The sequence below is a fragment of the Rattus rattus genome, chromosome 11 (assembly GCF_011064425.1).
Source record: "Rattus rattus isolate New Zealand chromosome 11, Rrattus_CSIRO_v1, whole genome shotgun sequence".
Lineage (NCBI taxonomy): Eukaryota > Metazoa > Chordata > Mammalia > Rodentia > Muridae > Rattus > Rattus rattus.
In genome coordinates this window covers 4,428,153-4,441,045 of record NC_046164.1, presented here as the reverse complement: position 1 = coordinate 4,441,045, position 12,893 = coordinate 4,428,153, and the positions used below count along the sequence as shown (strand labels likewise).

At 40.9% G+C, this 12,893-nt stretch overlaps 1 protein-coding gene across 1 annotated transcript; it reads right to left on the bottom strand.

The window, feature by feature from the left end:
- Positions 1-810: 810 nt before the first annotated feature.
- Positions 811-8,802, bottom strand: Epgn (epithelial mitogen). Its single transcript, XM_032916537.1, has 5 exons — positions 8,503-8,802; positions 7,877-7,963; positions 4,578-4,698; positions 3,439-3,591; positions 811-1,999 (listed from the first exon to the last, which is right to left on the bottom strand). The coding sequence occupies exons 1-5, from the start codon at positions 8,630-8,632 to the stop codon at positions 1,945-1,947; spliced, it is 546 nt and encodes a 181-aa protein (XP_032772428.1). The 5' UTR covers positions 8,633-8,802; the 3' UTR covers positions 811-1,944.
- Positions 8,803-12,893: the final 4,091 nt, after the last annotated feature.

Below are 12,893 nucleotides of genomic sequence, written 5' to 3'. Positions count from 1 at the left end.
AGGTGTCTGTGTTGTTTTGCTGAGTGTGTTTTAAATGGTTAATAAATAATGCTATGTGAGTGAAGAAGATTGAACTGGGATTGTTACTGGGATTTTTTGGGGGGGGGGTTGTTTTTGTTTTGGTTAACATTTCGATTTGACTATAGGGACGTCAACTCTCTGATGTTCTAATTTCGGGTTATTGTGTCCGATACATGTAAGCACTTACAGACAGTAAATGTGCGTGATCATTTATGGTGTCTGTTGCCTTTCCTCAGGTAGTTCTTGGTCGATTGGAAGTAGGCCTCCAGTGTTTCTTCCTGGACGCTCTTCAGCTTTTGGACCTCTTTTTGAAATGCTCAGGAAGAGGTAGCTTTCTAGGTGTGGCTACCGGAGTCACTGGGTGGAACCAACACTCCCCACCCCTTAGCATGATGTAACCTTGCCATACAGAAAGTGCTGACATGCAAAGCAGCGCCATTACACTCCTTCTGGAGGAAACACAAAGACAAGGAAATTCCTTCTCTTCAAAGGAAAGCAGAAGGTTGTATTCTTAAGAGCGGATGAAAAGCTATGTCAATATATGCATGGGTCTTATGACTAACTACTATTGGAATGATATTGAAGCCTGATTTTTTCTTTTAATTGCCCTCACAATCAAATCGTTCTACCTACGAGAAAAAGAAGTAAGCCCCTGCCTCTTGACTGAATCCAGAAAGGAAAGGCAGAAGCTGTTACTACTTTGTAATTTCATTTTGTATTTCCTTTTAAAATAAATTATTACTTTACAAACTGAACATTACAATATATACTAAGGGTAATATCCAGGGGTGTTGGGGAGGGGTAGAGATGGGGCGGAGAATAGAAGCATTGAGGATAATCTTACTTGCCATGCAGATATAGGAGGGGTTTTTTTTTCTTCTATTATAGTTCAATTTTAGAACTACATAGGTCTTGTGGAAAATAGAACCAAAGCACAAGGAAAGTAAGAGACTTGCCCAAGACTGGATCATGTAGCCTAAACAATTCCAAAGAGGTATACCGATTCCCAAATAAGTATTTCTAAGATCGTTTCTTTTTCACTTATGTGCAAATCCGCTATTAACCAGTCAAAAATGGTTACATTCCCCATGCTGTTGTTCCCATATCTAGTTTTCAGTTTCCGCTTTGGGAACAATTGTAGGCTTTTACTCATTTGGTGAATTCTAGGACTTCGGTTCAAGTGATGGATACCAAGTGTGAGTCTTCCAATGAAAGGCTGAGATGATGCCCAAAAGCATCTGGGACAGATGAGCCATTACAGGCTCTATAATCCATATAGGAACAGCTGTTTACCCGCTCCAGGTGACTTTCAGTCCTCAGGAATTCACCTGCTTTTTCCAAACTATACAGATGGAGTTTGCAAATGGTCACAAGCTGGGTATGATTCATGCTTGCCTTGGACACTCCGCTCCTAGTGATTTAGGTTTAATGCAATTTTGGTTCACTGGAGGAACTGAGCCATTCATTGCTTTCATCTAAAAGTTGATACCAAATCCCCTGAAATCCCATGAGAACAGACGGTTTGTGATGAGGTCCATCAGGACAGGTGCCCATAACGTTGAGTACCGAAGAACCCAGGAGTGCCATTACTTTGGCTTGATGTGTGGCCAAAACAATTAAAATGAAAATTCACATCTGAGATGATCAGAAGCATGGAACAAGTCTTCCTGTGGTGACAACAACCACCCAATACCAAACCCCAGGAAGGGTAGGGAACTTGGCTTCTGTTACTGTAGTTCATTCACTGAGCTTCCATGACACCCAAAGATGACCAAAGCTAAGAGCCAGGTGTCAATTACATCATCATGACCACAACCTCCGTTATTTTCAAGTCAGTTTGTCACATTTTGTATCATCCAAAGATCTCCATGGGAGTCCCTGTTGCTTTTGACAAATGGCTTGATGACTGTATCTTATAAGGTCTCACAATGGTCTCCCTCCAGAGCAGATGATGTAGGGTGATTTCACATTTAGACACCTAAAACAGAGAGAACATTGGTTTCCGTAAGAGGGCTGTGTGTTAATCCTTATGGATTACACCTACTAGTGTGCTGTTAGAGCGGTTGCCCTTCGTACTCTACCTAGACGCCATTTATCTACTGGCAGTTGCATCACCCAGCAGCAGGAAATAACCCATGCACAGTAGCATCCTGTGCTAGAGAATTACCCAGGGCCATTAGAGTAGCTTGTTAGCAAGTTTCTAAGAGATTGTAAGGCCCTGATCCCTATCCTCACTGTGATCATCATGACCCAGGACTGATTGATATAAAGCATTAAAGCCAAGATGGACTCCACTTTGGGATGGATTTATGATACCATTCACATCTCCACTCTTCCTGTGGAATCAGGCTGAGACTACACTGAGCTGAAGCCACATTTTTTTTTGCTTAGTAGCTTTGGACTGCATTGTCATCTTTCGTTAGCTCACGACACATTTGTCTTAACTGTCACACCACTGTCACATGCACAATCATCTACATCTTGGATTCTTCTTCTAGAAAGCGTGACTTTCCATGCCAGCTCATGAATGTGTACAGATATTTCTTCCTCCTCCCACTTCCTCCCCCTTCCTTCTCTTTCTCATTTTTATTCTTCATCTCTTTGACCAACATAAAGCTAATCAAACACATATTCAACCCTTTCTGATAGACATCTATTAAGCAAAACAAACTTATCTAATTTTGGTCATGGAATTTTAGTTGTTTTTTTTTTAATGAGAATAGTGAAAGTACCATAATATGAATATTATTGTAGAAATATATTTTTAATGTGACTCTTATTAAATTTTGACTTTTCCTAGGTGTATGGATTTAATGAAAAATAACCAGTGTGGGGAAACTAGAAATAATATGATACATACATAACTAATATAAACTTGTCAGTAGATTAAGTTCTTAATATTGGGTTTTTATCAGTAAACAATATTTCTGAAGATAACTTCCCTTGATGACTAAGGAGAAAGTGGCGAATGTTTGTCACATGTTTTCATTCATTTAATATTCATTTCTTAAAATTATTTTTACTCAATATTAATGCTTTGTTGGACACTAAATGTCTACTCATCAGTAAGATATATTTAATCTCTGCCTTCAAAAGGCCTGCTATCTTTCCCACTTAGAACTTTGACTCAGGTAAACATAGATAAGAAGAAAGGGAACTATAAATTTCCATTATTCTAATTATATTGGTAAGGACTTTTCACCTTTCTTTCTCTCTTTCTTTCTTTCTTTCTTTCTTTCTTTCTTTCTTTCTTTCTTTCTTCCTTTATTTATTTTTTAAGCACTTGTCTGGGTTCATGAAAAGGCACCAAAAACATTACAGAGGGGCTTCTCAGACACACACATCAACAGTAAGAACTCAATAAATATTTGTCAAGTGAACACACACAACTAATTTAATGCTTTGTCTTTTTCATACCTTTTTCTTACATAGCAATAGAAGACAGCAAGGAAAGCGCTGATTAGCAATCCGACGCCAATCCCAATCGCAATGTACTTTTCATAAGAATCCACAGCATATGATGTTAGGGTCAAATGCTCACACCGTTCTCCCGTATAACCAGTAAAGCATCTTCAAAGAGAGAAAAGAACATGCAATGGTAAAGCCTACAGTGACAGAAGAACCAATAAGTGATGTATTTCAAAGAATGGGAAAAGAGACATTTGCTAAGGCACACAGGAATCAGTCCATTAATGAAACAGCCTGCACTTTAGCACAGCCAATTTAATAGGCTTCACTCGTTCCCTCATTGACAGGAGGAAAAGGTAGAGTGCTTGTCAAGAAACTGAGCAAATCCGTGTAGGGTAAGGGAGGGTCATGGTAGCTCCAGGATGTTATCTTCCAGAATAGATTTTCTTCTTTTGGAAATCTGTCTCATCCCGGAAACCTGTGAAAGTTCAGAGTCACCTTTGCATATTGTCAGAAATGCAGATACTGACTTGATAGTTATAGATCTTAAAGTCAGCATTCCAAACAAGTTTCCTGTTCTGTGCATGCTATAGTCTGGGAACTATAGTTTTGAGAAATATGGATAAGTAGTTTAGAAAAAAACAGGTCATAATATTCAAATACAATGGCCAGTCACATTCAGATCAATCGTCATTTCCCCCTTCCCCTGCCATCCCATCATCCCATTCTTTTTAAATTATTTTCGAGATTATAATTACATCATTTCTCCCCACTCCTCTCCAACCTCCAAGAACTCCCATGTACTTAAGAGGAACAAGGAGCTTTCTGTGAGACTGTCTCTCCTAGAAATGACAGAGGAAACACCCATGAGGTCTCCCCAACATGGCCGCTTGAACATGACTTGAACAAGGACGTCAACAGACAAGCTAATGTGGACCAGGGTTGAAGTAGGACTCATGATTTCTCAACCCCATATGAAGAATTATGGGTAACTAAGGAATGCTGGGAACAGGAAGAATAGTCTTCCCCAGGGAAGTACAATTCCTATTGGCCAACAAGAACCATTTGTAGTGGACAAGACAGAGCAGTTTGCAACTGCTTCACCTTCTCCCATCTCTAAGACTTGCTAAGTTCTTTGCAGTAGTTACCTGCAGATGGCTTTCTTCAGCTCATGGTGGAATGCGCATGCTCCGTTAATGCAGTAACTATTATGGTCTTCCAGACAGGGATGGGAGAACCTCAAAGCTACAGGTTCTTCTATGTAGTCAGCTAGGAAAAAGGGATACATTAATTAACATTTAAATGTGTCCACTTTCATAATACAAGCTCAATACATATGTAAAGAGACATTTTATTTCAAGAATATTTTAGATGCCTTACCCTTGGAAGTGTTGGAATTTTTTTAGGGGGGGGAGGGGTGTTCTATCTAAAAGGTTGGGTTCCTTGTTGTTCCACACATTGTTAATTAGTTATAGGGTGGAGGTGGATTAGGATTGTCCCATTCTTTACAAGCGACACAATAAAGCATAGAGATGAGTTGGTCAAAAGGTGGCAGCATTGGTTCTAGCTTAGGAGGAAGTTTTGAACCATGGTTCCCAATGTAACCAATGCTAATTAGAGCAGACCTCATATCACTTTGCATTTTCCCTGCATATCCCTAGGCAGTAATATGTCACCCCCTAGGGATGTAACTTTGCTCAATAATAAAATAGATGCTTATTTCCTCTTTAGAGGAGAGGATGAAAATCCCCTCTTTCACTCTTCCATGAACTTCCAGGAAATGCTGACAAGAGAGGGAACATTTTCATTGATTAGCTAGAGGGGGGCTGCCAACGCTTGATATAAGAAGCCAGAACCAGTGTGGGCTCAGGTGGACACAGGTAATGGCAACACTACAACAGACTAAGTGAACGTTCTGCTTAGTTAAGAGGTGTTGTGGAGAAGTGGCAAAGCCCTGGGGGATGGGATCCATTGTAGCTTTTTCTTTCTTTCATTTCAACACTGCAAAAATGACCATAGTGTGTTGTTTGTGACCAGAAACCTCCTCGAGGGACACCCGTGTGAGGAAAGGGTACTCTGGAAAATCATCTGGGTTTCAGGATGCTACTAGTGCTGGCATGCGAGCCGGAACACCTACTTGCACCATCCTTGGTGCTGATGCAATGGGAAAGAGTCTTTGGGAAAACCGCATAATTGAATCATTGCCGTCTTTAAACTTTTAAGTACAATTGGTGGCATCTTATGGTGTGTTAAGTGCATAAATCCACCTCCTTACTATTAGTCATTCCCCATGCTATACTACTGTATGTGCCTTCCTACAGAGGCTAAAGCAATCCTACTTAAGTGTCTTTATGGGGGGAAAAAACAGACTTAAAAACATTCCTTCTCATGTGAAAAAATATTAAATCTCTATATACCAACAAGATACCATATCGCTTTGCTTAGAGGACACATACCAGAGCTTAACGTTGACATTCAGATTTGCAGACTGCGATATTTTTAACTTAATTTATCCCTTTAGGAATTTATTTGGAGACATTGAGAGTCTCTGCCAGAGCCTGACAAATACAGAGGTGGATGCTCCCAGCCAACCGTTGGACTGAGCACAGGGTCCCCAATGAAGGAATTAGAGAAAGGACTGAAGGAGATTTGCAACACCATAGGAAGAAAAACAACATCAACCAACCAGACCCCACTGGAGCTCCCAGGAGCTAAACCACCAACCAAAGAGTACCCATGGAGGGACCCATGGCTCCAGGCACATATGTAGCAGAGGATGGCCTTGTTGGGCATCAATGGGAGAAGAGGCCTCTGTGTAGGGGAATGCCAGGGCAGGGAGGTGGGAGTGGGTGAGTGAGTAGGGGAGCACCCTCATAGAAGCAGTGGGGAGGGGGAATGGGATGGAGGTTGGCAGATGGGAAACCAGGAAAAGGGATAACATTTGAAATGTAAATAAATAAAATATCCAATAAAAAGAAGAGAATTTTCATTCAAATTGTACTGAGTTATTCTTAATTTAAAACAAACCAAGTTCACTTAGGCAAATCTAAAGGATTCTCTTGAAAATATGAGAATTTGAAAGAAACCATTTCCAGAGAAAGGGCACCCCAGAGAGACTTAGTTTTCTTTGGAGGGGAAGAAGTTAGTTATAACTTCATTAAAGTGTTTATAAGATATAAGATGTATATTTTTAAGTTAAAAAGCAAAACAAGAGGCAATAGCCCACTGTTAGAGACTTAGCATGCACAAGGCTCAGTCTGTCCCAGCATTGCAACAAAGCAGGGGAAAATACAAACTTTTTTCCCACAAAGAAAGCAAAGGAAAGAAATAGCTCCTCCCTTTCTTCATTGCTGTTGTTATGTAAATCAGAGACTTCATTTACAGCTCAGCAATCTGAGAGAGGAAAAGGGTAAGGGTGGAGGTGCTGGAAACAAGTCTATGACATCAACCATTGAGATGAAACCATGTCCTCAAACTTTCTTATATTTTAGGGTTGTGGGCCCAGCCTTTAATGGCTGAGCCATCTCTCCAGCCTATCTTTAAATTTTCTACACATTCTTTGTAGCAAAATCGACATCCAAAAACCAAATGAGCAACACATTTTTTTTTTAGGTGTTTAAAATTATTGGCAAAATGGGGATCAGTTAGGGATTCCCCTTTTTTCATTTTTAGAAAAGAACCATTTGGCTTCATCTTCTTTTCTTGGCTAGACCCTGAAGACAAAATAAAGAGTTCCTGGGTCCTGTTCACAAACCATCATCTCTCTATCAGGGGCCATTATGAGTTCTGTGAGAGTCATTAGCCATTCAGACTCAGGTCTTGACAGGCAAGTTCATCTCTAGTTCACATAAGTTTGAAAGGTGTGCTACAATGCCATGCCCAGCAGCAGCAAGAAGTCTTCATGATAAAGCACATTGAGATGGAAATATATGACCACCACCAAGGATAACCAAAGCAAGTTTTGACCAGGAAATGCAGCATACGCTAAAATGACAAGCCACAAGAAAAGGCCTTCCCAAAGATCAACAAAAACACTGCTTCTTGTAGCTGTCATTTCTGTGGCTGCTAAGCTTCCTGTCCTAGTCAAAATACAATGTCTCTCCTCTAGAATGTCAAAGTCATATTCAGTTACACCCAGTATAAAGGGTCATTGGGAGTCAAGCAGAATCCCAACGGAACCCATGGCAGGTCTCACATTTTAGGAGAGTAGTGGAAGATACACAGCTTCTCTCACCCCTGCCTCACTTCCTTCTTGTATATATTTTTTTAAAAGGCAACCCTTGGCAGACACACCTAGTTGTCACTTCAGCTTAACTTCATCTCTCTGAAGTAGCTGATTATCTAAAAAGATTTAGTTAAAAATTTTCAACTGTTCTCCGTCCTAATGCAACATTCTGTTGAAAGTTTGAAAGAAGTCCCTTGAACTAGAGTGGGAAGAAGAGGATACCTTCTGTGATGTTAAGTGTCCAGTCGCTCTGCTCCGTCGTACTGGGAGGGACCGCCTCGGCTTCTTCACTCAGTGCTGCCTTCATTGCTGTGGTGGGGAGGGGGCGGGAGAAAGTCTTTCACAGGTGAGCTTCCTTTGTGAATTAACAACAGACCCAAAGGGGCTCTTATCCGGGGCGGGGGGGGGGGTTTTCCCATTTTCTGTTCTGGTTCTAACTCATTGCATTCATTGAAGTCCAGAACCTGACAAGAGCAGTTCCAGACTACTTTTTAGCTGTCCCCTTGACAAGAGTACAGTTATGGAAGACTAGAATACACTCATTCTCGGGAGAAAGTTCATGTATTCACATAACTCATTCAGTCGCCACGCACAGCTTACTGTAGGACAGTAGCTGTTATCAAGTGTGCTTCAATTACATAAAGCAAACACTTCAGGCAGAGAGAGAGAGAGAGAGAGAGAGAGAGAGAGAGAGAGAGAGAGAGAGAGAGAGAGATTGATTTTCTATAAAAGCATAATTAACCCACACATCCCTTGTTCTGATCCTTGCCAGGAAGAGCTTCGAATCCAGAGAACTAGATCTTCTCATTTGAAGGTGGCACAAAGGTAATAAAAAGGAAATTACGCACCTTTGAACAGGAGGCAGACTGCTATGGGAACCCTCAGAGCCATATCCTGCAGCTGCCGAAGTTCTTTCTCTGGTCCTCCTAGACAGAAGGGTGGAGGGTTTTTACTGCGCGCTCTGAGCCTTTCTCCCATTTATATTTCACGAAGCGTCATTTGGCCGTTCTTACCAATCCGAAAACTATGTGCTCCTGGCAGCAGCGCGAAGCCTGCAGGCACTGGCACACTTGTTTAGGATACCTGTGTTATCTAGAGATGTGATCAAGTTCCCTCTTGAAACACTGGTTTCCTGTCACCTGTGGGCATAATCGTCCATGTAAATGTTCTTAAAGCTACAAAGATGAACGCGAGTGCGGATAAGTCCCTGCTGCTGTGAACGGAGCCCCAGGTTTCCTCGCAGACTATGAAACATCACAACCGAGATACCGGCAGACCAACAGACAAGATAATCAATCTGCTAGGATCTGTGAAAGTCCCTGATGCCACCCCAATTACCTTTCATTATGGCCTCCGAAAAAAAAGTACTCAGCATATTTTTAAAATATTTTGTTTCTATGGTTACAAAGAAGAACCAAATCTGTGTAAATAGCATGTTTGTTTCAATTTTATTTTTGTTACTTACATGGATTTACGATAAAGTTTATTAGGTAAAATTACTTCTATTACTATAACGTTAGCCTCTGTGTCGTTCTGGCATTTAATGCTTTATAAAGAAATCGGATGGACTGCTAAGTTCCAGGATCGTGTGATTAAATCTGTCCTCATGGTCGGCTGCAGAGAATGAGTATATTAATAATATTGAAACTGTGTATGGTGGTAATAGCCATTATAAACTTTTCATTGAGGTAGCCTCTAGCTTGGCTAAATCTAATGAGCAGCTGGTCCTAATTGCACTCAAACTCAAGGTTTTTTGACTGTTTAGCCAGTAACGATTAAAAGGAGATTACAAAAGCCCAACTGTGTAATTATGCCTGTGCCTTTTTGTTTAAACCATAGGGGTTACTTGTAACTGCCCCAAATAACTATGAATATATATGAATATCGTTTGCTAAAGTGGCATGCCTTCCTACCTGGAATTTTATTTGCTTATATTTTCTGAACCTTGAAAACTTGTTCAGGATGGGTTAGCGTGTGAATCATGTCCACCAAGCAAATTAGATTTATCAGAAAGGATCCCTTTCCATATTTAAATAAGAATTTGGCTTCAGGAATTACACAGGCATGAGCTTGTTGCACTCATTACAGCTTGGGCAATCACTTACCACAAGAGTCATCACTTTAAAGCTAAAAGGATACGTACCACTTGGCTTTCTGGTGTCTACACACTGCAGCTCTGGTTTTGTGATCTTAAAGAACTATTTAGTACATCAATTTCTGGGCATTATTTTTCACAAGAAAATAATAGTTGAATTATAAATCAAAAGATTCTCTTAGCCCCTCGTGAAGAATTTAAAACACAACCAAGGATTAAAATGATATCGAAAGTCTTTTGACGTTTCTGGAAAAAAAATGTTGGTATCTTTATCTATCTATCTATCTATCTATCTATCTATCTATCTATCTATCTATCTATCTATCATCTATCTACCTACCTATCATCTATTTATCTGTGTGTTTGTATTAGAGAACAGGAGAGAGAGAGAGAGAGAGAGAGAGAGAGAGAGAGAGAGAGAGAGAATCAAATCGAGAACTTCATCACATATTAAGGAAGTTCTACTGGTGTCAAATATACCTGATATCTTTATTCTTAAGACTGAGCTATTGATACACAATGATCAGCATTGTCATTTAACCACTAACTGGAGGAACTGGGGAGATGGCTCAATTGGCCAAGTGCTTGCCATACAAGTGTGAGGACTCTTGTTTGGATCTCCAACACCCATGCAATAACTGGTAGTGCTGGAACATTCCTAAAATCTCAGTGCTGGGAAGGAAGGAGCAGGACCATCCTTGAGGGTAGATGCAGGCCAGTCTACTGGAACTGGTAAGTTCTAGGTTCAGTGAGGTACAAGGTTGGTGTTGATTGGATTTGGTCAACTTGATACAAGCTTAGACATCTCTGGGAAGAGAGAATCTCAGTTTAGAATTACCTCCATCAAATTGTCTTGTGGATATGTTTGTGGAACATTTTCTTGATTGATGATTGACATGGGAGGGCTCTGCTTACGGTGGATGGTGCCACCCTTGGCCAAATGGTCCTGGATTGTATTTTTAAAAAGCAAGTTGAGCAAGCCAATAACCAGTATTCTTCCACGGAGTTTCTGACTCAGGGTTACTGCCTCAAGTTTCTGCCTTGATTTCTTGATTTCCCTCAGTAACGGGCTGTAACCTGTGACATGTAAGCAAATAAACTCTTCTCCCTCCCGAGGTTGCGTTTGATCGTGGTGTTGATCACAAGATAGACCCAACTAGGCAATAAATAAATAGATAAACAAACAAACTTCAGATAATACAGGTGAATGGACCCTCAAAAGGTTTAAATCTGGAGGAGATTGTAGCTGAGCGGTTGAGAGCACAGTTACAGGAGCCAGGGCTTGTATTTAATCCCTAGCACAGAAGAAGAAGAAATGATTAGAGAAAAGGGGAGGGAAGGAGGAAGGGGGGAGAGAAGAAAGACTCAAGTCACAAGACAAAGAACATGCATTAGATAGGACTTGAGTCTCATTTTCAAATCCTTCATTAGATGCCATCCCTACCTGGAAAGCTGTGTCCTGTGACACAGGTTTCTGTAGCGATTACTGAGGAAGTCCCTTAACCCCAAAACTCAAATTTTAAATATATTTTCTTTTATTATTAAAAAAAACAACCACTAAATATTAGAGTAACCAAGTTTTCACTCCTATCAGAGAGTAGAGATGGATGAGCAGCTCTCCGAAGAGTCCCACTGTAGGCTAGGCCACATCCAGCCCTCCGCCATATTGGCTGCATCCTTGGCACCCATTGACCCATTGATGGTGCTAAGCCACCGTACCTGCTGCTTTTCCTCTGAGGTCTGCTCTGATGGATCCTACTTCACTTGTCATATGAGAGCCACTTCAATCCTCTCACCAAAAGGTCCCCTTTTTCAATTTTAAGGAGTAGAGACGATGCACACTGCAAGACAGAGTCCCCGGCACCTTCATTTATTGCTAATACGCATGGAAGCAAATTAGAGTTAAGAAAAGAGGGCAGTCCACGATCACCTTTTCCTCATGCCACACTTCCTTTAAGACGCATCCATCTCTCTCTGGTCAGAAGCACCTCTAGACATTTATTCTGCTCTTCACGTTTTGGCACTTTTAGTTCTTGGGTTTTGTTGGTCTTTCACTAGATGAGGACTTATGGCTAGTTGTTGGCAGGAAGCATTTATGAGGATTATTTACTCAGCTACATTTATTCTGTAATTCTTTGGAATTTGTTGGCATTTCTGCCACCATGACACTGGGCTGCACAGAACACTCCAGAAGCAAATCTACAGAGCACGCATGTTTTCTGACCTCCAAAAGGGAACGTACATGGGTAACGTGGTAGAGGGAACAACTCCCTTGATGGTTAACGCAAAGGGCTGTGGCACTGAGAAGTGGAACTCAACTTTTCATGGCAAAGCTTCATTTGGAATGAATCTTAAAAAGTAGGATTTTTACAGGTAGTGATGAAAACATTGTAAGTGAAGGCCATTGTGGGGAAGCACTGTAAAGTGGTGAGTAGACTCCAAGGGACATCCTCACGGTGAGCCTTCTTTAAATTCAGAAAGGAAGGTATGACCTATGCCCTTGGCTGAGCATTTGCTATAACTAGGATTTTCCTCACCTACCCTAGAGAGGGTTAAACAAGAGAAAAGACAAAAAGAGGTCTTTAGCACACAATAGCCTCTCCATTAAGGAGAATCTGCAAGTATTGAATGGGGCAGAGGGATAAAGGTGGATAGTGACTTCCAAGTCTGGGAATTTATTTGTTGGTTACGTGCAGTTGGAGCTTGTATTTTCCCCATCGGTCATGAAGATCCACCCCTTTCCAGGATTTGTGTTACTTCATGACTGTCACTTGTGTGTTATGTCATTGCCTCACACTCAACGTGTCTTAAATTGAACTGATTATCTCTTCTCTCAAGTCAACTTCCTTTATAACTTCCTTATGCTAAAGAGGGATGGAGTCTTCTGGCTGTCTGCATTCCTATTCACTTGTTAAACACCGTCTACATTCTTGCTTCTCTCAGTTTCTTCTGACTCTTAGCACTCCTCTCATTTCATCTAGCTGCATTGTTTTTTATTCCACTTATATTTCCTTGTGCCACAGCACAATTTCCATCAATTCCTTAAGTGTATCTACACACCTCTCCTCCAGGCCATCAGATAGCCACACTTTGCAGACTCCAAATACCCGTAAATGACGTCATACCATTCAGCTGATTTTGTCT